This window comes from Bos javanicus, chromosome 15 (assembly GCF_032452875.1).
Source record: "Bos javanicus breed banteng chromosome 15, ARS-OSU_banteng_1.0, whole genome shotgun sequence".
In the NCBI taxonomy this organism is placed as follows: Eukaryota; Metazoa; Chordata; class Mammalia; order Artiodactyla; family Bovidae; genus Bos; species Bos javanicus.
The window spans coordinates 79586704-79610030 of NC_083882.1; the positions used below are offsets into that span (position 1 = coordinate 79586704).

Consider the following 23327-nt stretch of genomic DNA (forward strand, 5'->3'; position numbering starts at 1 on the left):
AGTCATTTTCTAGGGGTCTTCTTAGTTAATTTAGTCAGTGCTCAAATGCACAAATGCAGCAAATATCTTGAGAGGAGGCATAGACATAATGGTTTATCTCTATTTCCTAAGAGACACTTAATACATGTTTAGTTGAAGGAATTAATGAATGAATGATAATTCAAATCTCCTGTATAATTTTACCATATGTTCAGTCAGTTAAAACACTGTGAGCCGTGTTTGATTTTTGCTTTTCCCATTCTTTTGATACCTTCCCTTCTACATATTTCTTCTGTTATTTGGATGTAAGAGTTGACCCTTGTTTCTCTTACTCTCATAAATAAAAATAAATGCCATGGTTATAAAGTAATGATAGTTATTTGCAGTTACTCCCAAGCTTCTGGATATTTAAGCGGTAGGAAACTTGAAAGAGGGAGTTGGTGGGAAACTTCCGAGATTTGCCAAATGTAGGTGAAGGACTGATTTTTGAGTATGGCTCCAAACGAGAAGTCTAACTTTTCCAGAGTATGAGCACAGGACCTGGCCCTAGAGAATTAAATTAATACTTGTTAAAGGAATGAATGTTTAAAGAAAGTGGTAGAAAGACTGACAGTAAAATGGGAAGAACAGAAACATTTAGGGCTTATCAGAATTAGTTTTGTTGCAAAACAACTGAATTTAGAGATTAAATGATTGTAAGTAAAGTGGTGCACATTGGCTTTGAAATTATAGTAAACAGAAACCTAAGGCTCACGGGATATGTTTCTCGAACGATGGAGAGGTGATGGTGTCTCCATCCTCTGTGAAGAGGCAGCATGTGAACTGGATACAGTTCTACAGAAGGGGCTTCTGGAGGGGGCCAGGCTGCCTCATGAACTCCCGTGAGACAAGTCTCCATTGCTGTGAGGGACTGAGGAGAGAAGTCAAGTGTCATAAGTTTAGTGATCAGCCGAGGAGTTCACAGGGATTCCCTGGTGGCTCAGACTGTAAAGTCTGCCTGCAATGTGGGAGACCCAGGTTGGATCCCTGGAGAAGGAAATGACAACCTTGCCTGGAAAATCCCATGGGTGGAGGAGCCTGGGGGGGCTACAGTCCATAGGGTCGCAAAGAGTCAGACACGACTGAACGACTTCACTTTAGGAGTTTGCAAACTTCAGAGAGCTCTGACTTGTTTGTGGAGTCATTGTGAAGGACAACTGACTGAAGACTACAGTCAAGGTTTCTTTCTTTCTTTTATTTTCCTTACATTTTGGCAGGAGACTTTTCCCTAATTGGAAGAAGGTTGTCTTCCAAAACTGGGAAAACCTATTTTGAGAAAGTTGCACAATTCTGGTTACCACAAAGTCCATGCAGCAAGTGACCAAGCTATACTCCCTTGTTTTTAGAAAGCTCCTAAATTCTTCCAGAAGGAGATAGAACCTCTTCCTAAGCACTTAATTCTCAGGATCCATCATTTCTTCTCAAGAAAAGATACCTTTCTGTGATTATCCTTATACCTTCTGTGTTGAAAGCAGACTCTAAAAATCTTGGTAATAATCCTTACATGCCAGTTTTTAAGCTGAGGTTTAAGAAAGTCAACAGCTGAAACATCCTGGAGTTTGCCTTCTTTTTTCTTTTCCTTAAGAAGTCTGAACTAGAGGCAAGATCCTAAGTGGATTATGAAGCATTTGAGCTGAGTTTCATGTATGCTGCTGCTGCTAAGTCACTTCAGTCATGTCCGACTCTGTGCGACCCCATAGACGGCAGCCCACCAGGCTCCCCTGTCCCTGGGATTCTCCAGGCAAGAATAGTGGAGTGGGTTGCCATTTCCTTCTCCCATGCATGAAAGTGAAAAGTGAAAGTGAAGTCACTTAGTCATGTCTGACCCTCAGCGACCCCATGGACTGCAGCCTTCCAGGCTCCTCCATCCATTGGATTTTCCAGGCAAGAGTACTGGAGTGGGGTGCCATTGCCTTCTCTGGAGTTTCATGTATAAATGAGCCAAAATGGACCTAAATTAAAATAACAGCTTAGTTTTTTTCCAACAGCTAGAATTAGTTGACATAACTAGATATGTAGATGGTTCATGATTTAGCACTTGTTGAATGTACTGCCATGCCTTCTATGAGTGATTTAGCCTGAATGACTTTTAAGATCATGGAGTTATTCATTCCACATTTTCTTCTTTTCTTACAACACCAGATTCACTTATTTAAAATTTATATCCTGGAGTTAAAAGAAGAGATGCTCTGAAAACATGCTTGAAGCCAGAATCTCCAGCCTGATCTCCTCAAGACAAAGGTGTAGACCTTTCCAAGAACCACTTCCTGGAACATTTATCTAGTGTTTAGGATTTGTAAACATACCTTGACAGGTTGTAAATCTCCAACAACAAAAAATGGGCCTACATCAACATCTGGGTCTTTGGGGTAGATGTTTGTTTTTACATGGTGTTGGAAGTGCCGGTTATTCCACCATTTTGCAGAAAAACCCTGAGGAGAAGAGAACATTCATTAGCTGCAAGATTTCTCTCCTGAAATATCTTTCCTTATCAGAGTTTTTCAAAACTAAACAAAATCAACCCTGAATATTCATTGGAAGGACTGATGCTGAAGCTGAAGCTCCAATCCTGGCCACCTGATGTGAAGAGCCAACTCACTGGAAAAGACCCTGATGCTGGGAAAGATGGAGGGCAGGAGGGAAAGGGGATGACAGAGGATGAGATGGTTGGATGGTATCACTGATTCAATGGACATGAGTCTGAGTAAACTTTATGAACTGATGAAGGACAGGGAAGCCTGGTGTGCTGTGTTCATGGGGTCGCAATGAGTTGGACATGACTAGCACTTGAATTGGAGAGGGCAATGGCAACCCACACCAGTGCTCTTGCCTGGAAAACCCAATGGACGGAGGAGCCTGGTGGGCTGCAGTCCATGGGGTCGCTAAGAGTCGGACACGACTGAGCGACTTCACTTTCACTTTTCACTCTCATGCATTGGAGAAGGAAATGGCAACTCACTCCAGTGTTCTTGCCTGGAGAATCTCAGGCACGGGGGAGCCTGGTGGGCTGCCGTCTATGGGGTCGCACAGAGTTGGACACGACTGAAGGACTTAGCAGCAGCAGCAGCAGCAGCAGCAGCGTTTGAATAGTAACAATCAGAGTTTTCTGCCTACATCTCCAAATTAAGAGATGGATTAGGATATAGATTCCTGGAACATGCAGCCCCCCATTCCTGGGTCACAGAATGATTCATTGGCTAGAGGCTCTAAAAGCCTACCAGCAAATAATTACCTTATCCAGAAATATAAACTCCAGGCTAAAACAACTCCTGATAATGAAGAAGAATAAAAACCATTGAAATGAAATGTTTTTCCATCTTTCTTTTTATTGTCCTCATTTTAAAAAGAAATATGAAACAGGTAGAGCAGATAGTACACTTCTTATTTTATAAATAAAGAAACTTCAGCTCTAAAACTAATTAGTTCTGGGGGGAAAATGGCACCAGGGTTCCTTCTTCAATGAATATTTTAAAGAGTCGTGGATCTGAAGTCATCTCCTATGGGGGCTTGCCTCTGATCATCACATGTTCAAGCTTCAATGATCTCATTAAATATAAATGAGAATAAAACTATTTTAGTTGATGCCAAGCTCATGTCATCTCTGATTAATTTCTTTAGAATTTTCTCTCTTTCAGTGAAAATCTGAAGGTTTTAACAGAGAAAAGGATTTGGAAGCTCATCAACTTAGTTGCATCCATTAGATGTATAAATGCTTCTGTGTGGTTTGGGAAAATTATCTACCCTTTGGTGTTCAATTTCATCTTCAGTAAATATAGTATAATATAATGACATTTACCTGCATGAGTTGTTTGAGGAGACATGAGATGCTGTGTGTAGAATGCTGGCATATTGAGATATTCAATTTCTCTTCTCTTCCCCTATTATGTTAATCATTTATAGAAGAGTAAGCAATAGTCATAGTTTTTATTGCATATTTGACATTTCTCAAAAATTGATTAATGTGTATTTTAAATCTGCAGTGCTCAATAGAGTAGCCCTTATCTATGTGTGGCCACTGAGCACTTAATATGTGACCAGTCAAATTGAGGTGGGCTGTGTAAGGATCTAATACATACTAGATTCAAAGCCTCAGAATGAAAAAAGAAATGTAACATATGTTAATAATTTTTATATTTCTTTCACGTTAAAATGAAAATATTTGGAATATATACAGGAGTAATAAAGTTGGAAGAGGGTGTTTGCTGTGACCAGTGTGTTCTCTTGGCAAAATTCTGTTGGCCTTTGCCTTGCTTCATTCTGTACACCAAGGCAAAACTTGCCTATTACTCCAAGTATCTCTTGACTTCCTACTTTTGCATTCCAGTCCCCTATAATGAAAAGGATATCTTTTTTTTGGTGTTGGTTCTAGAAGATCTTGTAGGTCTTCATAGAACCATTCAACTTCAGCTTCTTCGGCATTAGTGTTTGGGGCATAGACTTTGATTACTGTGATATTGAATGCTTTGCCTTGGAAATGAACAGAGATCATTCTTTAATTTTTGAGACTGCATCCAAGTACTGCATTTTGGACTCTTTTGCTGACTATGATGGCTACTCCATTTCTTCTAAGGGATTCCTGCCCACAGTCATAGATACAATGGTCATCTGAATTACAGTTGCCCATTCTGGTCCATTTTAGTTCACTGATTCCTAAAATGTCTATGTTCACTCTTGTCATCTCTGGTTTGATCACTTTCAAATCACCTTGATTCATGGGCCTAACATTCCAGGTTCCTATGCAATATCGCTCTTTACAGCGCTGGACTTCACTTCCACCACCAGTCACATCCATAGCTCAGCATCGTTTTCACTTTGGCTCCGTCTCTTCATTCTTGCTGGAGTTATTTCCCCACTTTTCTCAAGTAGCATATTGGGTACCTACCGACCTGGGACTTCATCTTTCAATGCCATATCCTTTTGCCATTCCATACTGTTCATGGGGTTATCAAGGCAAGAATAATGAAATGGAGTACAAAATGAAGCAGGGCAAAGGCTAGCAAAGTTAGCTAGACTTGGATTACTGTGATACTGAATGGTTTGCCTTGGAAACGAACAGAGATCATTCTGTCATTTGGTTTCTCACCAAATCCTAGAACATCATAGAAAGGCTGATATCCAGTTGAAGTCCTAGTTTTAGAGATGAGAACAGTGAGAGCCAGAGATAGAATCTGACTTGTTCAGGGTTGCACAGTGAGCGTTATCAGAGCCAGGGCTAAAACCCGCTTTCATCAACCCTTGTACTATTATCTAGCATCTGTCCATCTATCCATCCATCATTCCATCCATCCATCCATTCCTTCATACATTCTACAAATGCTTGTGGAAGGCCTACTGTGTGTTAGGCATTCTGTTAGGCACTGCATTTCAGGGGTGCATAGGATAATGTGCCCGTCCTCCTGGAGCATATCTGAGGGAGATAAGCCCAATTGCCCCCGCTTTTTCCAGCAGTCTGGGTTTTGCAACCCTCAGCTCTTAAACAGAGCAATCTAACTTCCCTTGGTTCTCTCTTTTGTTAAACTTTTATCTGTTTTGCATCTTTTCTTTTATTTGTACATAGTCCTCCCAGGATTAAATAGTTTGCTGGATTCCCCTAGCCTCCCAGAAGTGAATGTCCAGACCCCTTCTAAGAATATCCGTACTCATGACTTTATAGGGTATGTCTCCTGAGAGGTGGTTCTTTAATGGTGTACCAGCTGCTGCTAAGTCGCTTCAGTTGTGTCCGACTCTGTGCAACCTCATAGACAGCAGGCTCCCCCATCCCTGGGATTCTCCAGGCAAGAACACTGGAGTGGGTTGCCATGTCCTTCTCCAATGCATAAAAGTGAAAAGTGAAAGTGAAGTCACTCAGTCATGTCCTACTCTTAGCAACCCCATGGACTGTAGCCTACTAGGCTCCTCTGTCCATGGGATTTTCCAGGCAAGAGTACTGGAGTGGAGTGCCATTGCCTCTTCCAATGGTGTACCAGGGATTGGGCCAAATAGATAATTGGCTAAGAAAAAAACAGAACTTTTTAATAAAAATAAACCTTTTCTCCTAAACATTTAAAATTCTAGTTTTAGCATATATGCTATAATGTTATGTGTGTGTGTATAAATATCTATTTCTGCTTTATTGACTATGCCAAAGCCTTTGACTGTGTGGATCACAATAAACTGTGGAAAATTCTGAAAGAGATGTGAATACCAGACCACCTGACCTGCTTCTTGAGAAATCTGTATGCAGGTCAGGAAGCAACAGTTAGAACTGGACATGGAACAACAGACAGGTTCCAAATAGGAAAAGGAGTCCGTCAAGGCTGTATATTGTCACCCTGCTTATTTAACTTATATGCAGAGTACATCATGAGAAACGCTGGACTGGAAGAAACACAAACTGGAATCAAGATTGCCAGGAGAAATATCAATAATCTCAGATACACAGATGACACCACCTTTATGGCAGAAAATAAAGAGGAACTAAAAGGCCTGTTAATGAAGGTGAAAGTGGAGAGTGAAAAAGTTGGCTTAAAGCTCAACATTCAGAAAACTAACATCATGGCATCCGGTCCCATCACTTGATGGAAAATAGATGGGGAAACAGTGGAAACAGTGTCAAACTTTATTTTTTTTTTGGCTCCAAAATCACTGCAGATGGTGACTGCAGCCATGAAATTAAAAGATGCTTACTCCTTGGGAGGAAAGTTATGACCAACCTAGATAGCATATTCAAAAGCAGAGACATTACTTTGCCAACAATGGTCTGTCTAGTCAAGGCTATGGTTTTTCTTGTGGTCATGTATGGATGTGAGAGTTGGACTGTGAAGAAGGCTGAACACCAAAGAATTGATGTTTTTGAACTGTGGTGTTGGAGAAGACTCTTGAGAGTCCCTTGGACTGCAAGGAGATCCAACCAGTCCATTCTGGAGATTAGCCCTGGGATTTCGTTGGAAGGAATGATGTTAAAGCTGAAACTCCAGTACTTTGGCCACCTGATGTGAAGAGTTGACTCATTGGAAAAGACTCTGATGCTGGGAGGGATTGGGGGCAGGAGGAGAAGGGGACGACAGAGGATGAGATGGCTGGATGGCATCACTGACTCGATGGGCGTGAGTCTGAGTGAACTCCGGGAGTTGGTGATGGACAGGGCGGCCTGGCATGCTGCGATTCATGGGGCTGCAAAGAGTCGGACACAAATGAGCGACTGAACTGAACTGAACTGATATATATAAATATATATATATATATATTTAATATGTATAGTCACTACATTGTTAGTATATGTACATTTACTTGTGGGGTGTATAGTAATATTTTTTGCTGATAAGTGTATGTAGAAACCACTGCTTAGTGAAATGACTTTCAGAATCCCATCATACTCCTGGAACATTCTGTACCTTGAGATGACCAATCACAAATACTTGCATCAGGCGGTTCCACTTGGACTTCTTAAATATGGAAAGGTGTCCCATGTCGTGTTGCAGAAATAAACCCTGAGCCTAGAAGAGACAGGGTTACTGTCAGAGAAGTTGACATGGTAAGAAGAAAGTAGTAAGTGAGCCCGCTGGTAGGTTCAGGAACCCATGAGAAAAGTGGGAGATCTTGTCTGACCTCAAGCCAAGTGTGTATCTGTCACACTTGCTGAATTCTTTTCCATCTCTGTGCCTTTTTACAGGTGGTTCTCTCAGTCTAGAATGCTCTTCTCTCCACTGTCAGAATCTTCCAATGTGGAATGGAAAGAAGATGCCTTTGGAGTCAGGCTAACTTGGGCTCTAAACTGTCCTTCACCACTTTACAAGTTATACAACTCTTGGCAGGCTAGTTGGTAGCTCTGAACTCAGTTCTTTGTCTGAGAAGCAGGGATTATAATAAACCTCACTCATTCAGCTGTCATGCAGCCAAAATACAAGTAAAATTCCTGATAATGCTAAGCAGTCAAACAAATATTTGTTTCCTTTCTTGATTCTAAAAGTTGCTTTTCAAAGAATAAAGCAAGTTGACTTTTCAAGAAAAAAATAAGCATATAAAATTTTGTAATTAACACTGATGTTAATTCTCCATGAAATCATTCCCATTTGCCTCAATTAGAATTAAATGCCTCTTTCTGCTCCCAGAGCACATGCTTGTTTCTTTTCCTTTTGCCTTGTATCCTGTCGAGATATTTAAATGACCAGCTCCTCCCCTGGATGACTGTTTTCCAAGGGCAGGGTCAGGTGCGTTTCCCTTTGTGTCCACAATACAGTGCTGTGGTCATAGAAGGCCATCTTCAGAGATCTGCACTTCATTCAAAGGATTTATCAATTGCCCTGCTACATGCCAGTTGCTGATTGCCATTTCTGGCAGAATACATGATCCTATTATCATGTAATAATAAATAGACTCTCTTCATAGACTGATGTATTGATAAGTATTGGTGAAATGAGGCTTTTTGGTAGGGTCTCAGGGAATTTTTTTAAAAATACAGATAGATAACATCTTTAGTAGAATCTTTTGTTATGAAACATGATGTATAAATAGTGATATATATATACATATATACACACACACACACACATATAGGTATAAATTAATGTGGGGCTTCCTTTCTTCATGGTGGCTAAGATGGTAAAGAATCTGCCTGCAATGTGGGAGACTCGGATTTGATCCCTGGGTCAGGAAGATTCCCTGGTAAAGGGAATGACAACCTACTCCTGTATTCTTGCCTGAGGAAATCTATGGACAGAGGAGCCAGTTACAGTCTATGGGGTCAAAAAAGGTTGGAAACAACTGAGCGATTAAACAGAAAACAAAATAAGTTCACGTATGTGCCTATAGTCTTAATAAAATCATTGAACAGCCATTAAAAATGTTGGTTGGTTAATGAATGAAAGACAAAGGTGAAGGTTGCATGGCCTAGAACGGAACTTCAGTTACTGACATTGTGTGGATAATGTCGGGCAAAGAGCAGCAACTGTCAAGGATATTTACCACGTGCCAGTTTCTGTGCTAGGTACTCTACAGAGTAACTTGTTTAGTTCTCCTCAGAATATTTCCATAAAAAATTGTTACCCCATGTTACAGATAAGAGAACTGGGGCCCTGTAGGTTTTGAAAACTTATTGGTGTCAGACACTGATGACTAGCTTGCCAGGAAGTGCCAGGCAGCTACTGGCACCAGTGTAAAGAGAGAAGAAAAAATTCTGAGGCTTCCCATAGAGCCACTGCCTGGGCTTGGGATACCTACTTACCTGAGCAACCGTAAGAAGAAAAGAAATGAGTATTGTGATAAGCCAGCCACTGCCAAAATGCCACACTATTACCCAAGCCAGGGCCTCCAAAATCAAGACCTGGGCGAGGTGAAGGAAGAAGAACCCCAGGTTGGCATTGAACATATTCAAGGTCTCTAATGTCCTCCTCAGTTCTTGGAAATCTTCTACCAACTGGGACTGTGAGATAAGCATGCAAGAAAAGAATTAGTTCCTTCAGTGGAGAGGGAGTACAGATCAACATAATTATTAATCTATTTTAATAATTTAATAATTTAATCTATGATACCTTAATTTTATGAATAGATATTTATTTATTTAATAAGTATAATTAGGCATAATTTAAACAAACCCCAAACCTTAAAAAATTAACATAAAAGCAAAATGCTTAAAACAAGTTATGAAAAAATTTTTTTCTGGAGAAGAGACAGATGAGTAGTGATTTGTAAACTGTCCTCAAATTGTTATGGGACTTATAATTTACTTCTTTTTTGGGGAGTGGGGGGTTCAATGAAGAGATACATATCTCTAACAATTCTCTTTTTAAAAGTGATTAATTAAATTTTTTTGATGCAGATCATTTCTTTTGAAATCTTTATTGATTTTGTGACAATATTGTTTTTATTTTATTTTATTTTTGGCTGTGAAGCATGTGAGATCTTGGCTCCCTGATGAGGAATCAAACCTGCACCCCCTGCATTGAAAAGAGAAGTCTTAACAACTGGGCTGCCAGGGGAAACCCCCAAAATTAATTTTCTACTTATCAGAACAAAAAATTTGTTTCTTCAGATTCTATTCCATTGTAGATCATTATGAGATACTGAATATAGATCCCTGCCAAACAGTAGGTCCTTGTTGTTTGTCTGTTTTATATGTAGAAGTGTGTATCTATTAATAATAGTTGCCTTTTTAAATTAATGTGTTGTTTGATCTCTGATTATACTTTGGGCAACTTTGCTATCTACATGGATCTGTGTTACTTTCTATGTTATCAGCTGATAACATAGATAAGTGGCTGGCTTATCACAATATTCATTTATTTTCTTCTCACGGCTGCTCAGGTAAGTAGGTATCCTAAGCCCAGGCAGTGGCTTTATGACTGGCATATCAATATGCCAGTCTTTAGTGTGTGCAAAAGACTCCTTTATGAAAGATAGAGTTCACTTAGGTTAGCTGAAAGGATGCATTTCCTGTGAGATGCTCAGGAGCTCTACAGGAATGAGACAGGGTCTCCTGTGGTATTAGTGAGTGTGTCTTCCCTGGTTGCTCATAGGGTAAAGCGTCTCCCTGCAACGTGGGAGACCGAGGTTCCATCCCTGGGTCAGGAAGATCCCCTGGAGGAGGAAATGGCAACCCACCCCAGTATTCTTGCCTGGAGAATCCCATAGAAAGAGGAGCCTAGTGGGCTGCATCCATGGGGTCACAAAGAGTCGGACATGACTGAGCAGCTTCACTTTCACTTTCCATTGGCTGGAGGAGTCCTGATTCTGTGTACATGTACTGTGCTTATGTATGTAGGTCAAGTGCTAGCACTGACTTACAAACTTGCACATCATACTCAAGAGTCAGTGAAAGGCCTGGGAAGAAATATCTCCTTAGCTTAATGGCTATAATGGGTTTGAAACTCAGACTGTTGAGAAAGTGACCAGGGTATAAAAGAATGAAAACTGGATTGTTCAGATGTAAAAGAGAAGAAAAATTTGAAATAATAATAAAAAAGAGATATGAACATAATCCTAGAAGGAAGAAAATTCATTTCAAAATTCACTGATACTTTTAAATGATCCAATGCCTGGGAAAAGTCTGGATGGGCTCATCTTGAAAGGCCCATGAACATCAGAATTCTGGTGGCCATAGATAACTTTAATAGATCACACAAGTGTGCTAGTCAACAAAAGAGTCCAAAATACAGTACTTGGGTGCAAAATCAAAAAAGAAAGGTGATCTCTGTTCATTTCCAAGGGAAACCATTCAATATCAGAGTAATCCAAATCTGTGCCCTGACCACTAATGCTGAAGAAGCTGAAGTTGGATGGTTCTCTGAAGACCTACAAGACCTTCTAGAACTATTACCAAAAAAGATGTCCTTTCATCATCAGTTCAGTTCAGTCACTCAGTAGTGTTCGACTCTTTGAGACCCAATGGACTGCTGCACGCTGCTTCCCTATCCATGACCAACTCCTGGAGCTTACTCAAACTCATGTCCATTTAGTCGATGATGCCATCCAACCATCTCATTGTCTATCATCCCCTTCTCCTCCCACTTTCAATCTATCCCAGCATCAGGGACTTTTCAAATCCCTGTTCTTCGCATCAGGTGGCCAAAGTATTGTACTTTCAGCTTCAGCATCAGTCCTTCCAATGAACACCCAGGACTGATCTCCTTTAGGATTGACTGGCTGGATCTCCTTGCAGTCCAAGGGACTCTCAAGAGTCTTCTCCAACACCACAGTTCAAAAGCATCAATTCTTCAGCACTTAGCTTTCTTTCATCATAGGGGATTGGAATGCAAAAGTAGGAAGTCAAGACATACCTGGAGTAACAGGCAAGCTTTGCCATGGAGTACAAAGGGAAGCTGGGCAGAGGCTAACAGAGTTTTGCCAAGAGAACACACTGGTCATAACAAACACCCTCTTCCAACAACATAATAGATGACTCTACACATGGACATCACCAGATGGTCAATACTGAAATCAGATTGATTACATTACTTGCAGCCAAAGATGGAGAAGCTCTATACAGGCAGCAAAAACAAGACCAGGAGCTGATTGTAGTTCAGATCATGAATTCTTTATTGCAAAGTTCAGACTAAAATTGAACAAAGTAGGTAAAACCACTAGGCAATTCAGGTATGACCTGAAGTAAATCCCTTGAAGTTGTACAGTGGAAGTGAAAAATAGATTCAAGGGATAAGATCTGATAGACAGAGTGCCTGAAGAACTATGGACAGAGGTTCATAACATTGTACTGGAGGTGGTGATCAAAATCATCCCCAAGGAAAAGAGATGCAAAATGGCTAAGTGGTATCTGAGGAGCCCTTACAAATAGCTGAGAAAGAAGAGAAGTGAAAGGCAAAGGAGAAAAGGAAAGATATACCTCTCTGAATGCAGAGTTCCAAAGAATAGCAAGGAGAGATAAGAAAGCCTTCCACAGTGATCAATGCAAAGAAATAGAGGAAAACAATAGAATGGGAAAGACTAGAGATCTCTTCATGAAAATTAGAGATACCAAGGGAAAATTTCATACAAAGATGGGCACAATAAAGGACAGAAATCATATGGACCTAACATAAGCAGAAAATATCAAGAAGAGGTGGCAAGAATACACAGAAGAACTGTACAAAAAAGATCTTAATGACCCAGATAACCACGATGGTGTTGTGATCACTCACCTAGAGCCAGACATGCTGGAATGTGAAGTCAAGTGGGCCTTAGGAAGCATCACTACCAACAAAGTTAGTGGAGGTGATAGAATTCCAGCTGAGATATTTCAAATCCTAAAAGATGATGCTGTGAAAGTGCTGCACTCAATATGCCAGCAAATTTGGGAAACTTAGGAGTGGCCACAGGATTTGAAAAATCAATTTTCATTCCAATCCCAAAGAAAGGCAATGCCAAATGGTGTTCAAACTTCTGCACAATTGCATTCATTTCACAAGCTAACAAATTAATGCTTAAAGTTCTCCAAGCTAGGCTTCAACAGCACATGAACTGAGAACTTCCAGATGTTCAAGCTCAATTTAGAAAAGACAGAGGAACCAGCAATCAAATTGCTAACATCTGTTGGATCATAGAGAAAGCAAGGGAATTCCAAAAGACATCTACTTCTTCTTCACTGACTATGCTAAAGCCTTTGACCATGTGGATCACAACAAACTGTGGAAAATTCTTCAATAGGTGGGAATACCAGACTGCCTTACCTGCCTCCTGAGCAACCTGTATGCAGGTCAAGAAGCTACAGTTAGAACTAGACATGGGACAATGGAGTGGTTCCAAATTGGGAAAGGAGTACATCAAGGCTGCATGTTGTCACCCTGCTTCTTTAACTTCTATACAGAGTGTATAATGCGAAATGCCAGGCTGGATGAAGCAGAAGCTGGAGTCAAGATTGCTGGGAGAAATACCAATAACCTCAGATATGCAGATGACACCACCCCTATGGCAGAAAATGAAGAGGACCTAAAAAGCCTCTTGCTGAAGGTGAAGGAGGAGAGTGAAAAAGCTGGTTTAAAATCCAACATTCAAAAAATGAAGATCATGGCATCCGGTCCCATGATTTCCCATGACAAATTACAGTAACGTTGTACTGGAGGTGGTGATCAAAATCATCCCCAAGGAAAAGAAATGCAAAAAGGCAAAATGATGTCTGAGGAGGCCTTACAATAGCTGAGAAAAGAAGAGAAGTGAAAGGCAAAGGAGAAAAGGAAAGATATACCCAACTGAATGCAGAGTTCCAGAGAATAGCAAGTAGAGATAAGAAAGCATCTTATGTGAACAAAGCAAGAAGTAGAGGAAAACAATATAATGGAAAAAACTAGAGATCTCTTCAACAAAATTGGAGATGTCAAGGGAACATTTCATGCAAAGATGGGCACAACAAAGGACAGAAATGGTAAAGACCTCACAGAAAAGAAGATATTAAGAAGATGTGGCAAGAATAAATAGAATTTTACAAAAAAGCTCTAATGACCCAGATAACCAGGATGTTATGGTCACTCACCAAGAGCCAGACATTTTGGAGTGTGAAGTCAAGTGGGCCTTAGAAAGCATTGATATGAACAATGCTAATGGAGGTGATTTAATGCTAATGGAGGTGATGGAATTCCAGCTGAGCTATTTTAAATCCCCAAAAGATAATGCTATTATAGTGCTACACTCGATATGCAAATTTGGAAAACTCAGCAGTGGCCACAGTAGTTGAAAAATCAATTTTTATTCCAATCCCAAAGAAAGGCAATGCCAAAGAACATTCAAAGTACCATATAATTGCTCTCATTTCACATGCTAGCAAGGTAATGCTCAAAATCATTCAAACTAGGTTTCAACAGTACATGAACTGAGAACTTCCAGATATACAAGTTGGATTTACAAAAGGCAGAGGAATCAAAAATTAAATTGCCAACATCTGTTGGATCATAGAATAAGCAAGATAATTTTAAAACAAAACAAACAAAAAAAAAAACTGCTTCACTGACTACTCTAATATTCCTCTGGGTTTACTGTTTCTTCTGACCCTTTGTGGATCACAACCAGTTGTGGAAAATTCTTAACAAGATGGGAGTACTAGACCTGCCTCCTGAGAAACCTGTATGCAGGTCAAGAAGCAACAGTTCGAACCAGACTTGGAACAATGGACTGGTTCAAAATTGGGAAAGGAGTACATCAAGGCTGTATATTGTCACCCTGCTTATTTAATTTATATGCAGAGTACATCATGTGAAATGCTGTGCTGGATAAAGCAGAAGCTGGAATCAAGATTGCTGGGAGAAATATCAACAACTTCAGATAAGAAGATCATACAACTCTAATGGCAGAAAGTGAAGAGGACCTAACAAGTCTGTTGATGAAGGTGACAGAGGATGGTAAAAAAGCTGGCTTCAAACTCAACATTCAAAAAATGAAGATCATGGCATTCAGTCCAATCACTTCATGGCAACTAGATGGTGAAATAATAGAAAGAGTGACAGAGTTTATTTTCTTGGACTCCAAAAATCACTGCAGCTGGTGACTGCAGCCATGAAATTAAAAGATGCTTTCTCCTTGGAATAAAAGCAGTGACAATCGTAGATAGCATATTAAAAAGCAGAGACCTTACTTTGCCAACAAAGGTCCATATCGTCAAAGTTATGGGTTTTCCAGTAGTCATGTATAGATGTGAGAGTTGGACCAGAAATAAGGTTGTGCACCAAAGAATTGTTGCTTTTGAACTGTGGTGTTGCAGAAGACTCTTGAGAGTCCCTTGGACAGCATGGAGATCAAACCTGTCAGTCCTATAGGAAATCAACACTGAATATTCATTGAAATGACTGATGATTAAGCTGAAGCTCCAATACATTGGCCACCTGATGGGAAGAACAAACTCATTGGAAAATACTCTGGTGCCTGGACAGGTTGAGGGCAGGAAGAGCAGAGGGCGACAGAGAATGAGATGGTTGGATGGCATCGTGGACTCAATGGACATGAGTTCGAGCAAACTCTGGGAGATAGTGAAGGAACATGGAAGCCTGGCGTGCTGCAGTTCACAGGGTCGCAAAGAGTCAGACATGACTCACTGACTGAACAATGGCATCTCGGCTCCTACACCTTGTCATAGGAACCGGGCTATGTGTCCAGGCTGTCTGCCTGGTGGCCCAGTCATCTCAGTACAGTGCGTTGCTTCCTGACACACAGCCTTGAGGAATGCACATGGGCCTCAGGAGTCAGCCTAAGTATTCGTCTTGGGCCTGCACGTAACCAGTTCTCTCTCCTCAGAGTCTTCCTATCCCCTTGTGAGTTTGTTTCTTCATTTCTTTAAGTGAAAATGTAATTCTTATTCTTTCTGCCTCACAGTGATCTCTGGATCACCACTTTGTACGAAGTATTTCAAAAGAATGGTACAATTATAAGCTGTTTTAAAACATGAAGTGCAAAACACACACACACACACACAAAAACGCAGTGCTTAATATTAGCTAAAATCCCTTTAAGCTCAACCATTCTAGTGAAGTCTAATCTTATGGAGGCCCTGCCTTCTGAAGACAGTTTTTCATTCAACCAAAGTCTTGGCAAAAGAAAAGTGGTGCTTTTCGTGGGGGATACAGAAAGGTTTGGAGCCAGAAAGAGGTGAACTAGAGTTCCTGTTCTTTGCTTTTCAGAAGGTAGTTTATTCTCTTGGAACTGTAATTTCTCCAATTGTAAAAAGAACTATAGTTAGGATATAGTCACATCACTGACTCAACAGCTATTTATGGAAATCCTACTGCAGGTCCAATCCTGTGCTGATAGGTATCGAGGTCTCAGATCAGATCAGATCAGTCACTCAGTCATATCCGACTCTTTGCGACCCCATGAATCACAGCATGCCAGGCCGCCCTGTCCATCATCAACTCCTGGAGTTCACTCAGACTCACATCCATCGAGTCAGTGATGCCATCCAGCCATCTCATCCTCTGTTGTCCCCTTTTCCTCCTGCCCCCAATCCCTCCCAGCATCAGAATCTTTTCCAATGAGTCAACTCTTCACATGAGGTGGCCAAAGTACTGGAGTTTCAGCTTTAGCATCATTCCTTCCAAAGAAATCCCAGGGTTGATCTCCTTCAGAATGGACTGTTTGGATCTCCTTGCAGTACAAAGGGACTCTCAAGAGTCTTCTCCAACACCACAGTTCAAAAGCATCAATTCTTCAGTGCTCAGCTTTCTTCATAGTCCAACTCTCACATCCATACGTGACCACAGGAAAAACCATAGCCTTGACTAGATGAACCTTTGTTGGCAAAGTAATGCCTCTGTTTTTGAATATGCTATCTAGGTTGGTCATAACTTTCCTTCCAAGGAGTAAGCATCTTTTAATTTCATGGCTGCAGTCACCATCTGTAGTGATTTTGGAGCCCAGAAAAATAAAATCTGACACTGTTTCCACTGTTTCCCCATCTATTTCCCATGAAGTGATGGGACCAGATGCCATGATCTTCATTTTCTGAATCTTGAGCTTTAAGCCAACTTTTTCACTCTCCACTTTCACTTTCATCAAGAGGCTTTTGAGTTCCTCTTCACTTTCTGCTATAAGGGTGGTGTCATCTGCATATCTGAGGTTATTGATATTTCTCCTGGCAATCTTGATTGCAGCTTGTGTTTCTTCCAGTCCAGCATTTCTCATGATGTACTCTGCATATAAGTTAAATAAGCAGGGTGACAATATACAGCCTTGACGAACTCCTTTTCCTATTTGGAACCAGTCTGTTGTTCCATGTCCAGTTCTAATTGTTGCTTCCAGACCTGCATACAAATTTCTTAAGAGGATGAGCAAAATTGACATAGTCTCTGCTCTCATGGAAACTGGTTTAACAGGGAACATCAGAGAATTATAAGCAGTCATGGAAAAAGAAAAGTTATGTGCAAGTTGCATGCCAAGAAGTAGGTGGTTAGAAACATGGAATTACTGTTTGGCACAGGGCCACACATCCCATTCCTTTGATTCTCATAGGTTTAAGAATGCTGAGGATCTCAGGAGGATGACATTGCTTTGAAATACTTGGAATCCTCTCATTTATACTATTGCAGGTCCTCCCAGGCAGGATGGCTGGTTTCCCACAGAAAATGATAAATTGGCCCTGTAATGTACCTCGTCCCCATCCCTCCACATACTCTTGAGTCCCGAGACCTCACTCACATTTTTGTTTCTCTCCTGATTGGGCTCTTTTGGAGCAAGCTCTCCGATGAGCAGTGGTTTAAGGTACAACTGCACAATGTCAGGGTCCGGATGCATGGCTCTGAAGACGTCCTGTGAATCAGAGAGAACTGTTAGAGGCTTAAAAATGACACGTTTATGCACAGATATCTCCCCTTTCTTACCTCGTTCTGTACTGACCTTAGGAATCAGCACAGACTGTGTTATAGAGCATTTACTTCTAACTCTAGGTTGACACTTCAAGTTCATTGATCAGAATTACCCTTGAAATTCCTCTGTGGCAGATTCATTTTGATATTTGGCAAAACTAATACAATTATGTAAAGTTTAAAAATAAAATAAAATTAAAAAAAAAAAGACAATTAAAAAAAAAAAAAAGCCTCACACTGCAGATCCACCCACTGAGTGCATGGCTTACTAGGCAAGTCCTGGGTAGAAAGTTGATCCCCAAGCATTGGAAGAGATTGTTGTTTATTTTATTGAGCCCAGAAGCAGTAGTTGGCTTTGAGATTATGGGCCATGGTGAATCTTTAGAGTCAAACCTCAGGCTTGGTGTGGGAGTTGCCCACATTGTTTGGAGCATGCAGCAACCAAGACTGCCTATGCAAATCACATCTCTCAGTTTCCGTTTTGCTTGTTGGTCAAGGACCAAGGGACAGAGGTGTTTGAATTAAGTTATTTCCAGGGAAAGACAAGTTAAAGTTGATGATGATAACAAATGTCTAAAAGAGCATGGGAGCAAAGCCCTCGAATCCTTAGTTGTCTAAAGTGGCACTTTCTTGGTTAAGTTTATCACTGAAGGAGCCTTAGCACTCTTTCTATACAAACAAACAAACAAACAAAAAAACACCATGGCATTCTCTGTAGGGGCTAGAGACAGGCACAAAATAGAGCTGACCAACTATATTTTTCCAACTCCATTCCCATGTTATGTAGTAACTCCAAGTGGCTATGAGAAGCAGTGTTGGTTCCAATGTCCTGCTTAAGTTTGGAAATAAGAGATTAGACTTTTTTTTTTTTTTTTTCTCCAGGGATTTAAACTGCTTTGGGGGGAAGGGGGCTTCTCCAAGAGTAAGATACTGGACTTCTTGCTATTATGGCTTTGAGAATAGGAATGACTAATATGAAGAAAAATAACCAAGGTTTTAATTTGAATATGTGGAATCCATACACAATACCCTGGAGTGGTGGTGTTGCATAGTGCTGATTAGGAAACTGGATCCCTGAGCAGCCTTCCCACACCTAAGTTCTACACTTGCTGTGCAATTGTGGACAAGTCTCTTGACCAGTCCATGCTCCTGTTTTCTCTTCCCTAACATGGGAGTGACGGTAATAGCTACTCAATTTATAAAGTTATTATAAAAATTAAGTGAATTGATTAGAATCTGAGTGGTTTATAGTAAATTCTCAAACATATTAGTTCTCTTTCCTATATGTATACCTCTAGGCTTCCCTGGTGGCTCAGATGGTAAAGAATCTGCCTGCAATGCAGAAGACCCCGGTTAGATCCCTGGGTTGGGAAGATCCCCTGGAGAAGAGAAAGGCAACCCATTCCAGTATTCTTGCCTGCAGAATTCCATGGACAGAGGAGCCTAGTGGGCTACAGTCCACGGTGTTGCACAGAGTTGTACATGACTGAGCGACTAAGACACACCTGGATAAGAGCTACCTGCCTTCCTTCTCTTCAATAAAATATAACAGTTCAGAGAGTTTTTTTCCATACTCCACTCAGAGTGAGCTCTGAATTATTTTAGTGAATATAATGAACCGTCCATCTTCAAAATCTAAAGCAACTTTAGATACATCTAGAACTACATACAAGCCTACACATAAAGCATGTCCATATGTGTAGGCTTGTATGTGCATATATATAATGAATGAGATTATTCACAAGGTTGCAATATCAACTCTTTAAACTCACTTTTCTAGATTAAGTGCTGAAAGAAGGGATTTGTATCTTCTAGAACCAGTCGAGGCTCTACTGTTCATTCTGCCTTTGTACACTTTCTCTGACCCCCTTGGGAAATGCTGCTTTCAAAGATGTGTTTTCGTTGTCACATTCAATGACCCTAAAGTTAGTTTACCTAACCAGGATGAGAGTCATTCAGTGATTAATAGTGTGACTAAAACATTTCAGGGTGGCCCATACTGAAAAATCATGTTCTGCCTGCTGTTAAGGAAGAGATGAGGGTGAGAAACATTCTGAGGGATCAAGATCAAAGTGTAGAGGAGGGGTGAGGCCCTGCATTTGCATCTTACTCTGAGCAGTCATCCAGAGCCCTGGAACAGTGTGCTGATGCTAATATTCCTCTGGGTTCACTGTTTCTTCTGATCTTCAGCAAGATTCACAGGTCAATACTGCGACAACAGAACCTGAAGACCTACAGGGTTTTCCAGAATAGTAAGAATTTCCCTGCTGTGTGGAACTCTTTTCATTGTATTGATGGGCAGTACAAATGTGGTTTAGGCAGTCTTAGAATATTCAATTTGAAGGAATTCACTATTAGAGTCTAGATACCGAGTAAGTTGTGAAATCTTCTCAAAAGGCCTTCAAAAATGAGTTTTTTTTTTTTTTTTTTTAATTAACTTTATTTGGCAAGTATGCTCCTCCTGAAGAAAGTCCAGGGGTAAATGAAGGGGAGAGGGAGTAACACCATTTTTTTAGTGTATCCTGTATACAAGGTGCTCTATGGGCCAACTCATCATCATCAACTTAGTTATGTGAGGTTCTATCATTTTTGTTATACATATAAAGACGTCAAATGGCAGGAGATTGCCACAGTAAGTGGGAGAGCCAGGATTTGAACTCAAGTCGATGTGGCTTTAAAGCCAGGAAGCCATAAAGGTCCATTCCAGCTTTAACATGTACAGTTCTTTTCCTGAAAGAAGGATAACACAAGATTGTTTTGGGAGGATGTTAAGATCAGTATATGCATGGTAGGCAGTTAGTAAAGTATTTCCCCACCTTAGGTTTTAATAACGTGCATCACTTTGTCTGTGGCCCCAACCTGCTGGGAGCCGGCATATTGCATATTGAGTGCATACTGCATATTGCATATTGAGTGCAGCACTTTCCACAGCATCATCTTTCAGGATCTGGAATAGCTCAACTGGAATTCTATCACTGCCGGGAGCCAGCGTGAGGAACTCCACCCATGACAAAGGTCATGAGGAAGGAGGCTTGGCATACACAAAGGCGGGATCGAGCCTCAGGAGTCCCCCATCTACCCCCAAATCCAGAGTCTGCCTACTTTCTGCTTTGTGCTCTCACCTACACCTCTGACTTTACGGGGGGCTGTCCCCCATTACCTCTCTCTGAAAAAAGAGTTAGCTTACAGCTCCAGTTAACAATTCCTGGGTGTGACAGTGTTTAACCTACAAACTCCTTTGGAAATCCTCTAGCCTGCCTGAATAGGTTTTTCCAGCCACATGTGATTGCTCAGAGCCTCCCAACTGTGAGAGGCATGAGATGTTCTAAACTGTCTAAATACAGATTCCTTTGAGCAGTTAAAAGATTGATTAGACATTGTATTGGTGAAGGGATTTTCACTTGTTGGGCCAATGTTTGCTGCTAAGTTTCCATATCCCTTACCTGCTGTGTCCCTGGCAGTGTATTGATTAATATAATTGGTGTAAATAGTAGCTTTAATGTTTGTAACCTGGGACCCTTGAGTTAATTCTTTTTCTTGTTATAGCCCACCACACCTTTGCTCTGTAGGAATGCAACTTTATCTAATGCTTTTGGAGGGTGGCGCTTGACTTATCACCTTTAGAGAAAAATAAGTTTTGTGAAGAAAGGGTCTTAAAATGTTAACAGGCCTCCGGGCCAGAAGATGATGCAAATCACCTAAGCTTTTGCATATGATAAGTTTGCAGGAAGAAAGCCTGGCTGGCTGCCTGACTCTACCCCTTCCCCCATTATCCTCTATGCATAACTTAAGGTATAAAAACTACTTTGGAAAATAAAGTGCGGGCCTTGTTCACCGAAACTTGGTCTCCCCATGTCGTTCTTTCTCTTACCTTCTGGCTGAATTATTCAGCCTCTTTTCTCCACTGAATTTCCTCACTGAGCTATCCTCATTCTATTACTCTTTATATCCTTAATTAACGTTTAATTAAGCAATTGTTTCCTGATCTTCGCCTATGCCATCTCTCCTTCGAATACCCTGGATCAACCGGGGCTGGTCCCCGGCACCAACCTACTTCTCCAGGTTTACCTCTCACCGTACCCTTCATGCCTCATCCTCTCCAATGGAACTCTCCCTATTCAATAAACATTCCATGACCCTGTATAGTTCTGAAGTTTTGTAATACATACTGCTCCCTTTGCCTTGACTGCTTTCCTCCATTTTTTTTCTACTTAAATTTCCTTCTTATTCTTGAACATCCACATGAAATATGCCTTCCTAACACAGTCAGGAAAGTTATTTATGATCTCTCTGGGCTCCCATGACACTTGTTCCTAAGGCTTTGCAAATGATGTTGCAGTGAATCTTTGTATTCACAAAGGCCTTCTCCAGTGCCTTTTGACTTTTTTGAAGACTGAGACAATGCATTATTGATTAAATTATACCTGATATTTTTCACTGTGACTGGACTATGACATGTGATCAAGAGAGGTCTGATGAATAAGGGGAAGGGTGAATGAATAGAGCAGCATATGACTTCTCTAAAAAGGAGAAAGTTGAGAAGTATTGAGTTCAAAGGATATGGGTCTTAAGCACTGCTGTCTCTTCCCCACTCTCAGCATCTCTATTTTCTGACCTTTTAACTACTTTATCATCTCTCATTTTCATCTGTTATCTTTTGATTCACTTCTCATCTCTGTTTCCTAACCTATTCATAAATTTATACTGTAGCTCTTCTTAACACTGATTATTTCCCAAACAGTATCAACACAGAGGAAAGATGTGATTATCTTTGCTTTCACAGTGACTTTGGAAATCCTGCTGATTTTTTGCTGTTATTTAATGGGGGCTGGAAAGATGTCCATTATTGGAAGAGCAGTATGATCCCTAGTGGGAGAGACAAGTATGTAAAGTGAGAAGGCCTGAGAAGGATCATGTCCTTACATCTTAACTACTGTATACAGGCTGTGCCCCACATCAAGGCACTTGGCCTAGAGGGCATGTGTGGGTTGAAATTCAGGAGACACTCCATTTGCCAAATATTGTTCTGCAATCAATCAAAGTATGTGCCTATTAAATTTACACCAAAATACAGTATAGGGAGCAGTGCAGTATGTTGTTTATATTGGGAAATTTATCTCTGAAGCTTCGATTTGTTTTCTAACTGTGGATACTACTTAGTCTGCTGCATGGGCTCATTTATTCCTTCATTCAGTCAGTCAGTCATTACAAAACCTTGCTGAATACCTAGCCAAGCATCAAAGAGCTTAAGCTTTGGAATCAGATGCCATTAAATGATGATAATTTTATATTATTATCATTATTTGGTTCCTCTGAAGTGAGTTGAAATTTCCCGAAATTCAGAAAAAAAAAAAAACTACCCATGGTGAATTTATGTATATAGTCACAAAACAATATAACTAGAACATAGATTTTGATTTACTTATCTCAAACAGCCCACAGGGGACTTCCCTGTCAGTCTGGTAGTTAAGACTCCATGCTTCCAATGGAGGGTGTGGGTTCCATCCCTCTTGGGCAACTAAGGTCCCACCCGCCTTGCAGCACAGCCAAAAAAAT

At 40.6% G+C, this 23327-nt stretch overlaps 1 protein-coding gene across 2 annotated transcripts in view; it reads right to left on the reverse strand.

The window, feature by feature from the left end:
- The window catches only part of LOC133261464 (fatty acid desaturase 2-like protein FADS2B), a 45082-nt gene that overhangs the window by 13088 nt on the left and 8667 nt on the right, over nucleotides 1–23327 (reverse strand). For both annotated transcript variants that reach the window (XM_061439944.1, XM_061439943.1), the window contains exons 2-5: nucleotides 17605–17715; nucleotides 9221–9418; nucleotides 7392–7493; nucleotides 2325–2450 (exon numbers count right to left, since the gene is read on the reverse strand). In XM_061439944.1, the coding sequence (XP_061295928.1) occupies nucleotides 2325–2450; nucleotides 7392–7493; nucleotides 9221–9418; nucleotides 17605–17715 (537 nt within the window). The remainder of the gene's footprint in view (nucleotides 1–2324; nucleotides 2451–7391; nucleotides 7494–9220; nucleotides 9419–17604; nucleotides 17716–23327) is intronic.